Source organism: Galeopterus variegatus, unplaced genomic scaffold (assembly GCF_000696425.1).
Source record: "Galeopterus variegatus unplaced genomic scaffold, G_variegatus-3.0.2 Scaffold2033, whole genome shotgun sequence".
Lineage (NCBI taxonomy): Eukaryota > Metazoa > Chordata > Mammalia > Dermoptera > Cynocephalidae > Galeopterus > Galeopterus variegatus.
The window spans coordinates 122,924-136,990 of NW_007728144.1; the positions used below are offsets into that span (position 1 = coordinate 122,924).

At 40.9% G+C, this 14,067-nt stretch overlaps 1 protein-coding gene across 1 annotated transcript in view; it reads right to left on the reverse strand.

Annotated features, from left to right (window-relative positions):
• Positions 1 to 4,739: 4,739 nt before the first annotated feature.
• PARN (poly(A)-specific ribonuclease) overlaps positions 4,740 to 14,067 on the reverse strand; it is a 142,835-nt gene continuing 133,507 nt past the window's right edge. Inside the window, exon 16 of the mRNA XM_008580142.1 lies at positions 4,740 to 5,783. Within this exon, the coding sequence (XP_008578364.1) occupies positions 5,731 to 5,783 (53 nt within the window). The 3' untranslated portion in view covers positions 4,740 to 5,730. The remainder of the gene's footprint in view (positions 5,784 to 14,067) is intronic.

Consider the following 14,067-nt stretch of genomic DNA (forward strand, 5'->3'; position numbering starts at 1 on the left):
TGCTAAAACTAGAAAGCTTCTAGGAGAAAACATGGAAGATTATCTTTACAACTTGGGGTTTCTTAGATAGTACATAGAAAGAAAAAAAACTGATAAACAGACTTCATTAAAATTAAAAACTTCTGCCCAGTAAAAGATACCGTTAAGAAAATAAACAAGCTATAGATTGGGAATAACCAACAATATTTGCAAAAAACTATCCTGCTGTAGCTGCACAAACTGAACCGCAGTGCGCAGAGGGGAGATGTGCAGAGAGACTTTGCTTTCCTCATCATCAACAGAAACAGGTGGGGAGCCTTGTTCACTCCCAGTGGCTTTGGTAGTCTGGCTGTTGCCCACCGAAGACCTGCCAGTAACGAAGATATACCGTCCAGGCTTAGAGCACGTGCAAGGGCAACTGCAGGTAAAATCCTGTCACCCCACTCCTCCTTCTGCTGGAAGAGGCAAGTGTTGAAAGACTGGTAACTAGTGTTCTGGCTGGTATCAGAACTATGGCAAGACGTTTCCATGGAAAAGTTGCATAGGCCTGGCATGGGTGCCTGAGGCTGCACTCAGGGCTCTGCACAAGTCCACACTTGCACACCCAGGCAAGGCTCCTGGGCTTCAAACTTTCTGGTCTAGTATTTCCCTATGTTCTCACTTTTAAAAAGATCAGCATAAGAATCTACTCTTTTCTTACAAAGCACAGATTAAAATCCCCACTTCCCCTCCCCCGCAAAAAAGAAAAAGGGCTCTTTTTTTGTTGTCCTCTCTTGTTAGACAAGAATTATCTTGTCTATAATATTTCCATTTAAAAAGATCCTCTTAGTTGGGGCCGGCCCGGTGGCGCACTGCTACAGTGCGCTGCTTGGGAAGCGCAGCGGCGCTCCCACCGAGGGTTCGGATCCCGCATGCAGACCGGCCGCTCACTGGCTGAGTGAGGAGCGGGGGCAGCACCAAGGGTTGCGATCCCGTTGCTGGTCCCAGTCCGGTGTGGGCGCGACACTGAGGGTTGCTATCCGTTGCCGGTCACGAAAAAAGACAAAAAAAAAAAAAAAAAAAGATCCTCTTAGTTGGTGAGCATGCAACATTTTCACCAGGCCGAGCCAGCATCAAAAACTTTCTCAAGTTCAAATTCACAGCATGACTAGAAAAAGCAAGAAGCTGAGACAGAAACAGGCAAGTGGCTGAAGACAAACTGGACTGTTGTTAGCAGGGACCAGTCAACTTGGAGGAGAGGGTGACTCACAATCAGGAGAAACATGAACTGGCCTACAAGTATTCTATTTCCCCACCTCGGCAAAATCAGATGCATGGATTTACTCCATGAATCATTTGGGGAAAGAAAAGATTACAATAAAGTAATGAAACTTAAGTCATGAGATTAAAAAAAAAAAAAGTATCCAAAAAGATTAAACTATTTTTAATACTCACTGGTTTCTTAGGTCAGGGGAGGGTGGCCTGGCCTCAGCAGCAACCAACTGTCATGGCATTTTCCTCTCCACATCAAGAGAAGTGCTGCAAAATAGCCCAAGTGGGAGGAGACTCTCTCTGTGCTTTCAGTAATAATAATAACATTACACTTTAAAAATACACACAATCGAGACCCACACTCATTACGTCAACAGATTTTTGAGTAAAGCACCAAGTAATTTAATAGGACAGGTCCTCACCAAAGATGGTGCAGGAATAATTGGACATTCATAAGGAACCTCAACTCCAGTCTCACACCATACAACAAAAAAGTTAATTCGAGATGGATCACAAACACACACATAAATGCTAAAACTAGAAAGCTTCTAGGAGAAAACATGGAAGATTATCTTTACAACTTGGGGTTTCTTAGATAGTACATAGAAAGAAAAAAAACTGATAAACAGACTTCATTAAAATTAAAAACTTCTGCCCAGTAAAAGATACCGTTAAGAAAATAAACAAGCTATAGATTGGGAATAACCAACAATATTTGCAAAAATCTATCTGACACAGGACTGATGTCCAGAATATATAATGAACTTCTACAACTTAATAATAGAGAAAACAACCACCTGATAAAATGTGAGCAAGAAAATAGAACTGATACCTCACAAAGGAATATATACATGTGGCCAATAAGTACATTATCACTAGTCATCAGAGAAATAGCAATTAAAAATGCAATGAGATATACTATACAACCATTAGGATGGCTACATGAAACACTGACAACACCAAATGTTGCCAGGGAAGGGAACTACTGGAACTCTCATACATTGTTAGTGACAATATAAATGGTACAACCACTTCGGAAAAAGATCTGGCAATTTCTTATAAAACTAAACACAACACCTATCCCATGACCCAGCAATTCCACTCTTTGGTATTTACCATGCAAAATTAAAGATTTTGTTCTCAAAAAGACTTGTACAAGAATGTTCACGGCAGCTTTACTCATAATAGCCCCAAACTGGAAACAGCCCAGGTGTTCATCAGTTGAAGAATGGATAAACAAAGTGGTATATGCACACTCAAAAAAATAAAAAAGGAACTACTGATACAAGTGCAACAGGGATGGACCTCGAAAACATCATGCCGAGGGAAAGAAGGCTTACACCAGAGAGTATGTACTTCATGATTCCATTTTCATAAAGTTCCAGAAAGGTTACACTAATCTGTGGTGAAAAAGTTCAGACCAGTGGTTGCCTCTGGAGGTGAGAGTGGGGTAGGGGTTGACTGGAGAGAGGCAGAAGGGAATATTCTGGGGTGATAATAATGGTATGTATCTAGATAGTTGGGTTGCATCTGTTGGAACTTACCAAATGGTACACTTAAGAGTTGAGCATTTCACTACAAATTTTACCCCCCCCCACCCCCAAACATAAAAGAATATTAAACTCTGGCTAATGACAAGCATAAAGTATTTGGAAGGGGGGAGTGTACTGTTTGCAACTTACTGATCAAAAAATAAGATGAATTGATAGGTGGATAGAGAGGCGGCTGAATGGGTAATAAAGCAAATTTAGCCAAATGGTAACTGCACAATCTAGGTGGTAAAGTAAATGGGTGTTCACTGAACATTTATTTCAACTCTCTGTATGTTTAAAAATTATCATAATAAAATGTTGGGGGGAATGGACAAATGCAAACCTATAAAAATAGAACTGCACAGTGCTTAGTCTCCATCCCCCAAATCAAAAAGACTACAGAAGTATTTGAAGGGAAACACTGAGGTCCCACTCTCATGCCTGCCCCCCAGGTTTGGCTACAATATTCAAGAAGCGCCCAAACCACAGCCCCATTGTCACAATATGCCTCTGGGCCTCTGTATCAAAAAGCCAGAAGCACCATCCTAGGGTTGTATGCCCAAAAGAGATGTCAAGAAAGCCTCGTATTTGTGTATGGAGGGGGATGTGGGCCAACCCAGTTTACCTGTTTTAAGCCACCTGACATAGCTGGGAAAATAGGGGTCTGGGATGTATGAGGACTCCACTAGGTATTTAATTCTAAGCCAAATTCCAGTGACTATGCCTATGTCAGCTGCAGTTGACAAAAGTGGATACAATAAGGGTTTCAGATCAAAAGCACAATCTTCAAATAGAACTACGATTTATTGTGTACTTGTGCATGCTGGGCATTTTACCTCACTTCATCTCATCCTCACAACTACCCTGTGAGGTAGCTTTATTATCATGCTTTTATGATTGAGGAAACTGAGGCTCAGAGAGGGTAAATAATGTATCCAAAACAGAACTGAAACTGGCATGCATGCTCAGTTCTGTGAGACTCTGGAGCACACACCCTTTCTAGAAAGCACTCCTCCTCCAGCTCCTCCGTGGACCTGAAGTCCAGAGATTGCACTGAGGTTGAAAGCTGTGTGTGTCTGTAAAGCTTTCTGGGCAAGGATCATTGTGTATATTCCTGAGCCAGACTCTGGGGACAATAACTTTCACTACCTTAGGGCAAGAGGCTTCCATCTCCCACACAAGACCTACAAAGCATGACAGGTTTGTCTCCCCCACCCCCCAATTTCCCCACTGCATTTATACAAGGCAAGCTCATTAGGCCATGTGTACTTTTCATATATATGCCAAGCCATGCATAATCTTGGGTCAGTTTTCCCTCTTTTATTTTTTATTTATTTATTTTGGCAGCTGGCCAGTAACTCTTGAACTTGGTGTTAACAACACCTCTCTCTAACCAACTGAGATAACTGGCCAGCCCTCTCTCTTCTTTTAAAAAGATTGCTCAGGTACTACTTGTTTCTACCTGTGAGTTTTAACGTCTCAGCAGTCTAGCAGTCCCCTCTCCACACCTTCCCTGTTTATATCTTCCTTTACAGTTTGCCTGCATCCGACCTTCACACTTTCCCACTTAGCTGTGGGCAATGACAGCTTTGGAAGAGGTGGGTGCTCCCAAGTCTGGTAACTTTGTGGCTACAGAACTCTTAGAGAAGGAGAGGAGCGGGAAGGGGAAGTGTTAGGAGGCTCTTGATAGAGGAAGCGTCTCTCAAATCTGAAGCTGCATAATAGTGCAGAATTCCAACGTGAGTCATAAAAGCTCCCATTTCTCCCACTCTCCTACATGGCTATTTACCAGCAGGGCTCAGTTCCAGCACTGGGTATCTGACCCATTAAGGCAAGTACAGGAGTTAGAGGCAAAAAAAAAAAAAAAAAATCATGAATGCTAGGCTTAGTGACTTAGATCTTTTTCGGGGTGAGGAACATAACTATGTGGAGAGCACATACATCATTCACTTATAAAAAACAGAAAGGAAAAACGGGTCCTATGAAAATTTCTTTAATTTTCATCCTTTGGAAATACATTTCTCACTTTTATTTCCATGATACAAAAATGTTAAATATCTAACAATGATCTATCAGAAGCAGATCTACTGAAGTAGATCCATGAATTTTTGTTGCTGTTGTGATGTGTTTCGACAGAAAGGGCTGGTACATGTTGTAGATTTGCCATGATTTCACACACACGCACACAGATGCACACATGCCACCTCACCTCAACTGCCACACAAACAAACAGAAAAGACAATCAGGCTGAGACACTGAAAAGCGAACACAGCACCACACGTAAGAACAGAAATTAACTTTTTAACTTGTACATTCCCTGTGAGAAACTCACATCTTAGAAAAAATAATTCTAAGTAAATATGCCCCAAAGACCAAGGCATATGGTAAGCTCCTTCATGGGCTGAGCTCGGTAGACATCTTCCTACTAGAAAAACAAGCTTGAGAGCTTCATATTTTCAGGCAGCTGTGGTGGGAAGCAGGGAGAGCAGGGAGACACTACTGATTTCTCCATTAGGAGACTGTAACATGCACTGCAACTGCCCCAAAATCTGAGCATAAGATGATGCACAAAATCCTCTCTAAGCAGGAAAGAGTTCAACCCCAATTTCATGATCACAGCACCCAGAAAGTCAGCTCCTTTTGCATATTTCACAGCTGACATTCCCCATCAAGTGGATTCTTAAACACACTAATTCATGATAGGAAAGGTTTCACACGAGCAACAAATAGCTGGTTAATAATGTACACATTCATGACAGCCTACAACCACGATGAGTGTCAACAGTTTAGATTAGATTAAAAAGAAGAAACACAGCCACAAAAATAAAAACTTTTTTTCAGGAGACACACTTCGTTTCAAACCCTCCCATACCACATTTTCTTAAATTAAACACAGTATGGCTTCCAAACGTGCCGGCTGGCTCTTTCTCAGCGACAGCACCAGCGGTTTGTTGCACTCAGGTCTTTGTTACCACGTGTCAGGAACTTCAAAGAGTGTGGCAGGGCTGTCCGAGATGCTTCCTGGTGAGAAAGGACAAAAACAAAACAATATGAATGGGAAGAAAGCACCTGGAGCTGAACACACCACCAGTGGCAGAGACAGAGCGCCCTGTGCTGACTGTGCAAAGGCAGCTTCATACAGGGGCAGGGTGGGGCTGGCCGCACATCCACAGGAGGAGAAAGTCCACAGACAGATCTTGTCTATGGAGGGCAGTGACCCGCAAACAAAGGCAAAGCCACTAAAACATCACAGGTGGGACTAAGGAAGCGCCCTCCCCCCACCCCCAGCTTTGGTTGTCTCTACTTACTTATTTTACAGGAATTAAAATGTGGATGTAGATGAGATAATGCTTACATTACCTGTGGTTGAGCACACGCACTGTATTCTTTGCAAGCAACCATGCTAGGCACTTAATTCATTTAATGTCCATAAAAGCCCACCAAGGTGGTATCAATATCCTCATTTTACCAATGCAAGGACAGACTCAAAGAGGTGAGGTAATGTGACCAGTCTCACACAGCTAGCAAGTAGCTGAGAGCGGGTTTGGATCCTTCCACAGCACCAAGTTCCCTACCAAAGTCCCAGGACTCTGTGGTGATGTAGCTGGCACTGAGATGAGAAATCTCAGGTGGGCAGCTATAGGGCGGAGGGTATAAGCCAACTAGTAGGGGTTCAGAGATCCAAAAGGGGCAAAAGAAGTTTGCTGTTTTTTGTAATTTCAGAAACATTGGCTAAGGTCCTCTTTTTGGATTGAAGAGATCTCTTCAGTTACAGTTTCACCTCAAAGTTAGAGGCCCTTCCTTTCCATTCATGCTACTTTCTGTAATAGCAGTGGCGGCAACACAACTGGGTTAGGACCTGGACCACCGATGTCCAGACTTCAGTGAATATGAATTAAGTGAGGAAAGACAGTACTCACAGCAGAGAGCACGGCCAACCAGGTGTTAGCTGCACAAGTGATGTGGGGCATCATTCAAGCCACAAAGCAGGGCTGGCAGGAAAACCAGCAAAGCCTTTCTCCCAGGTAACTAACACTTCAAGATCTCAAAGAAGCAGAGAGGTCTTTGATGACACCTCAAATGGGGAGTAACTTTTAAAAATGAAGGGGATGCAGTGTCCTACAAACTAGGAAACCACTTGGCTGAGAGTAGTTATCATCAGTAACAAAGATGCCTAAAGATTTAACTAGGTGTAAACACATGAAATAGCACAAAGAGAATTTCAGCTAACATGAGAATTCCCACTTCCAATAGTTTATTGCAATAAGATCTAGAGAGTTAGGATGAGGAGACCAAGACAAGAATCATTTGAGGTTTTCTGCCCTGGGTCTCATTGCTGTGTTGAACACGCATGACTACTCCTGAGAAGTGAACACGGGCAGGAGATGATTCATGTGAAAAATATTCACGTGATCCAGCTGGAAAAGAAATAAAGATGATTTCTTAAAAAACAGCCCTTTCCGCAGAACAACCAAATACAGCAGGTAGCCCATAATAAGATATAACTAGCCTGACCTTTTCATTCACACACTCATACAAAACCTAATTTTAGGAAAATCAACATCAATAAGAACATTTTTATAATTCACCTATCAAAGAAATATTATAGTAGCCAATTAGTCATTCTAAAGGTAAAAGCTACAAGGCCAGATGTAGAGAATTAAGTAAAATTAAAACCAGCTGAGAAGGAAAAAAAAGATGAACTGCTAAAAGCAACTCATCATTATAATGCAACTGCATTATAATACTTGTAAACTGCATCTACCATGAGTTGGGGGTGCGTGTGTGTGAGCATGGCAGGGAGCCATCACACACACAGCAAGTGACTCCATGAAGGGCTAGTGAGAATAAAGGAATAAACAGGAGAGATGGAGTGAAGCAAGTCAGGCTTGGCCATTTTCCTAGCTGAATAACTTTGAACAGGTCTCATTGCCTCATCTATAAAATAAAGTGATACCGGTTCATGATGCATAGAACTTCTGTGATACAGCAAAGTTCTTCGGTAAGTTTTTAATGAATGTTAGTTCCCTTCCCCTTATCAATAAAGTGGCCTAGGAAGCCACCAGCTTGCAGTCAAAAAGATGCTAGCTTTCACAGCCTAAATGTGCAGCTGCTTAACAAGGATGATGTGCACAGAGGGACCAGAACTTTAGGAGCTATCTAAAGGAGACCCAGATCAGAGGGGAACTGAAGATCACTGCCGGTGTTCTTTCTGGCACTTCCAGAAAGGGAAGGCTGCAGACTGACAAAAGATTAGTCTCAAAGCTAGTAGATAAGAAGCTATGGTCAGCTTTCCAGAGAACTCATTTTTACAGCTCTGTTTAATAAGAGTACAAGGAACCATGTAGGAACGATTTTTCTTTTTAAACAGATATTTAAGGACATCTGCTTCCTGCTATGGTGGACCTTAATTCATTATATACAAAGATTAACTCAGATTGTATACTTAAATGTAAGACCTAAAACTATAAAACTTCCAGAAGAAAACACAGGAGAAATCTTTGCAACCTAGAGTCAGGCAAAGATTTCTTAGATATTACACCAAAGGCATAATCTAAGAAAAAACCCTGATAAATTGGACTTCATCAAAATTTAAAACTTCTACTCTTCAAAAGGCACTGTTAAAAGTATGAAAAGCCATAGTGTGGAAGAAAATATTGCAAAATACTCAAAAGGATTTGTATCCAGAATTTATAAAGAACTCTCAAAATCAGTAAGAAAAACAAACAACCCAATGGAAAAATGGGCAAAAAATTTGAACAGACATTTCACCAAAGAGATTTGAATGGCAAATAATCACATGAAAAGATACTCAACATCATTAGTCATTAGAGAAATATGAGGGTACTTCAAAAAGTTCATGAAAAACTGCAATTGAAAGATAAGACGAATCTTTCCATGTACTTTTTGAAGTATCCTCATACAAGCCAAAGCCACAATGAGATACCACTACACATCCATTAGAATGGCTAAAAAACCAAAATGAAACAAGGCCAATATCAATTACTGGTGATGGGGCAGAGTGACTAGAACCCTCATACCCTGTTGGTAGAAACACAAAATGGTGCTGCCACTTTGGAAAAGAATGTGTCAGTTTCTTATAAAGTTAAATATACACCTATCATGTGACTCAGCAATTCCATTCCTAGCTATTTACCCAAAAGAAATGAAAACTTAGTTCATATAAAAACTTGTACACAAATGTTTATAGCAGCTCGATTCTTAATTGCCCAATTGGCAACAACTAAATGTCCTTCAACTGTGGAATGGATAAACAAACAATGATATATGCATAAAATGGAATACTACTCAGTCATAAAAAGGAATGGACTAATGATACATGCTATAACATGAATCTCAAATGCTTCATGCTAAATGAAAGAAGTTAAGTCAAAGACTCAAAAGGCTACCTATTGAAGGAGTCCATCTATATGACATTCTGGAAAAGGCAAAATTACAGTGATATAAAGCAGATCAGTGGTTGCCAGGATCTGGGAGAGGAGGGAGGGACTGACTACAAAAGGGCATGAGGGAATTCTCTGGAATGAGAGCACTGTTATATATCTTGATCACAGTGATAGTTTTATGACTGTACACATTTGTCAAAACTCATCAAATTGTACACCTAAAAGTGATGACTTTTATTGGAATCAAATTATACCTTAATAAAGTTGACTCTGCAAAAGATATTAGGAATGGTGCTTCTAAAAAATCGCACAAAATTTTAATATGAAATATAATGCTGATAATTTAGATTATTTGACCAACAGTTTCTAAAATGGGAAAAATCAGGACACAAATTGCATATACAAGTATGATGCCAACTATGCAGAAAAATGATAAGCAGAGTAAAAAAATCTTGCTAACAGAATATCAAGTGTTAGGACTATGGGGTTTAATTTTCTTCTTTTTGTTTTTCTGCATTTTACAAAATCTCATAGTGAGTACATTATTTTTATTTAAAAAAACAAAGAAATTGGGCTGGCCCCGTGGCGCACTCGGGAGAGTGTGGTGCTGGGAGCGCAGCGACACTCCCACCGCAGGTTCGGATCCTATATAGGACTGGCCGGTGCACTCACTGGCTGAGCGCGGTGCGGGCGACACCAAGCCAAGGGTTGCGATCCCCTTACCGGTCACGAAAAAGACAAAAAAAAAAAAAAAAACAAAACAAAGAAATTAAAAAGCAGTGAACACAAAGGTAATTGCTTCTGTTTATTTGCCTTTTCACCTAAACTAGAGTTGAAAGGGAGAAACTGAGAGGTAGGTAATACATCTCTTTCCCAGGTGAATCCAAAACTGAATAAAAAAAACTACACAGTACACTAGAAACTTGCTATCTTCTATCATTTTCCACAGTGTGGGATTTTGTATATAGAAAGATCCTTTGAGGAGCCATACAAAAGTTTGTAACCAGGAAATGCTCACGAGGGCCTGTAACTGGTGGTTCCCCACACTAAGGCAGAGCTCCCCCTAGATGGCTGATGAGAAGCCCCCCAGAGTCACCAGGAGGACAGGGTGGGCACAAACGCTCACTTTAGCACACTGCCTCACAAGCGAAGCACACACCTCCTTTGCCACGGTTAAACTGAAAATCACAATAATATAGCAATTAAAACGCTCTTTGGAAGGCCGCTGGACTCCTTTAGGCTGGTGTCTCAGGTGACCGACAGCAGCAACTGTAGATCTTGTTTCCAACTTTAATGAGACCTGTAATAGCATGAGGAGACTGCTGCTCTAAGTAGACTTTAAATTTTTATATTGTAACCCTAAGGGTTTAAAAACTTGAAAAGTTCAGCAGATTAGAGAAGACTCCAATAAAATTCATAGTTCTTGGCAAACATTTAAAGGTCTAACGTGTTGTGTTTTAAATGTTAGGGGGAAAAAGACTTGGAACCACGTCTCTATTTACAGGACAAAAAATAACCATGAATAGTCAATGCCTCTGCAGACACTGTCCAATCAGGGTGCTGCTAGAACCTCCAGCTACTGTAACTGCCTAACAGTATTTTGAGAATGGTCAGCCTGGGCAGCACCAGTCAGTCCATCCATGTTGGCCCTACAATTTCCTGGAGAAGTGAGAGGGTGAGGCTGAGGCTGGGTTTTTTCCAGGCCTCTGGAACACCATGCTCAGCAAGAACAAGTGTGTTATGGAAATCCCTCAAACATGCTCTGGGAAAACAACTACATTTGTTAAAAGAGTTTATACCAGAATAAATGGCATGCAGAATAGTTTTCCTTTATGTAACAACTGAGAATATACCTTGAATTGCTCAGACGGAAAGGAGCTAGCACTACCAATCAACACTAATCAAAATAAACATAAAAGGTGGTGACCTGACAGTATAGAAATAACCGCACTTAACAGAAAAATACTGGCTGAGTACATAATATGTACATAAAATGTTAGCCCCAGAGAATGGTCACTTGGATTTTTATTGAATGCCTTTATCACGTGAAAGTCCAGGTTGGTAACTGTTTCTGATCTAAAACAGCTGCAAGAAATATCCACCTTTGTAAAGAATCCTTGGCTTCCTTTAAAATTTGGATAAATATCACCATAGCAGAGCAATGCAGGGCACAAGCTTTGGAGCCAGACAGCCTCTCACATACCAGCTATATACTTTGACTTTGCAAGTTTGTAACTCCATGAGCCTCAGTTTCTTCTTTATAGTTGGGGAATAATGATATCTAGTGTATCTTAGCTACCAAAATGTATAACTAAGAAAAATGACACTGTTCTGTGTGGCATTTGTTGAGAATCAATTTTCTCAGGATTGCTAACAACATGATATTCCGCGGTCCTAGTTTTTGCTACTTCCTCTTTGGAAAACAGAAAATTCCCACATGTGATGCCCTGTCTTTTATGTCTTTTCATGCTGTCACAGCCAGAGCTGAGCACCCAGAACCTTAGTGAATCATTTGAGAACTTATCAAAATACTCTCCCAAGTACTAGAGCTCAAACCCAATGCCTCACAACTGTTATGGTTGGACAGACTTTGCCACAATGTGCCTAACATTCTAACAGTTCTTGCCACCACCAAGACCAGGCCCTCATGGTTCCTGGTATACTCTGAATCCTCTGAGAGTTTAATACAGAACCCTAACAGGGTTGGAACTTAGTACTCTCACTCATTATATGACTAGGATCCTATTAAATAAACAAACAAAATTAGTTGATTCAACAGGTTCAGCATCTGATATCGTGACCTACATCGTGCTGATAATAAGATTAACTGTGTAAAACAAACCAGTTGAAAAGGATTCACTGAACTTCCACCTTGCACTGTCAGAAGGTTTTACTCAGTGAATGGTGCTCTAGAAGAGAGCCCAATTCTCTCAAGTTCTCTGATTCAATTAAAAGTTGTCAAGATGTCTCCCTTTCTCTTTTTTTTTTTAGCAGTACTCACAAAGAAGTACAAAATCTACAATTTTTTTTTTTTAGCTCAAGTCTTGTGGCAGTGACAGCTTTACTGTCAATGGGAGAAAAAAACCTATTCTAATCATAGTATTATAAATTCAAAACCCTAAATAACTTATAGAAAGTTGTCACTTAAAATGATGGAAGCTATGGGCCGGCCCGGTGGCACACTGGAGAGTGCGCCGCTTGGGAGCATGGCGGTGCTCCCGCCGAGGGTTCGGATCCCATGTGGAGACCGGTTCCCGCTCACTGGCTGAGCGCGGTGCGGGCGCAACACCGAGGGTTGTGATCCCGTTGCCGGTCCCTGGTACGGGCACAACACCAAGAGTTGCGATCCCGTTACCTGTCAGTAAAAAAGACAAAAAAGGAAAAAAAAAAAAATGATGGAAGCTATAAAAGGAGCTAATCTATTAATGCAGTCTATTATTAGGTATGTTTACTTTTAATATTTTTAAGATTATGCTGATATAGAAGGAAAAAACAAAAAGCTCAGGGGAGAAGTAATAAACTGAAAAAATTCAAAAGAGACCAAATTATGAAGGACAGTGATACAAGAGGGGAAAAGCCCCATCCCATCTGCCAACTCATGCACAGCATGATCTCTAAAAGTCATGCTCTCATCTAATATTTAACAGATGTAGAGCATGTACAACATGACAGTAATAAGGTATCAAATTTGAAGGCTATGGATGTACAGATTAAAAACTTCCCTGATACTTAATTTAGGGAAGAAAGGGAGGCGAGTAAAAGGAGATTCCTGGATTTGAGAAGAGAGTTAAAATATACAATCAAGGCTTCAAACTAGAATTTAAGTTTTCTGTTAAAACTAAGCTTCAGCGTAATGTAGAAAAAACATATGCAATACTTTTTGCTGCTTCTGTGATTTCATTATTATCATTGAGATTCAGAAAACTCTCTACAGTCATCTGAAGCCACACACAAAAAACGGAATTAATTAAAATAGCGCAGTATTAGCTTGGGTATGAATCAAGTTCCATTGTTTGACTACTATCTTCCTTTGATTTGATTGTTAGTTCCGCTAACCGGGGCAATTGTCACGATGTGAGACAAAGGAGAACGACAATCACATCTAGGTCAGTATCTCTCTTATCCTGAGTACACAATATGTAACCATGGGTAAAAGCACTGGCTTTCTTGCAAGACAGACTTAAGGGCTCCGTGACCTTGGGCAAGTCACATAACCCTTTGGGCCTCCATTTGCTTAACTCTAAAATGGACAATGACGACTGTCTTGCAGACTTAAGTGAAAGAATTTCTGCCAAGCATTAAGTGCAGTCTTGGACGCTGAGTAAGCATTCAGGAAGCAGTGGCTACAATTATTGTCCCCATTATTACTGCCTGGCCAAGTCACGACTGGACATCCTTGAGCAGCAGGGAACGAATGGCCTTTCACACATGTTGACTGACAAAAAGCCCCTTCCTGTCCTCTACCACTGACACTGTGCAGGATCTGTGCACCAAGTGGTGAATTTGGCTGTGGACCCCCCATGGCATGACTGGGCATGGAGAAAACGTGGGACTCGGCACCGGCAGGCCTGGTTCCCCTTTCGGCTCTGGTTTTATTTAGGTACATGCACCTGCAGACTTTCTTAACCTCTCTGAGCCCAAATATCTGCATCACGAAAATAAGAATGATGATTCCCAACCTCAAGGCTGTTGCAAAAATTAAATGAAATAAGGAGAGAAAAGGCTCCTACTACAGTGTCTGGCATGTTGTAAGCTCTCAACATGTGTTAATTTCCTGTTTCCTTTGCTTCTTATATAATTCTGCTTATGAGAGAAATCCAGGTTGCCTGGGGTTTTGCTGAGAACAGTGAAAACTCTGGTACTGAAAATAACATGTAGGAGTAAGTCTCTGTGCAAAT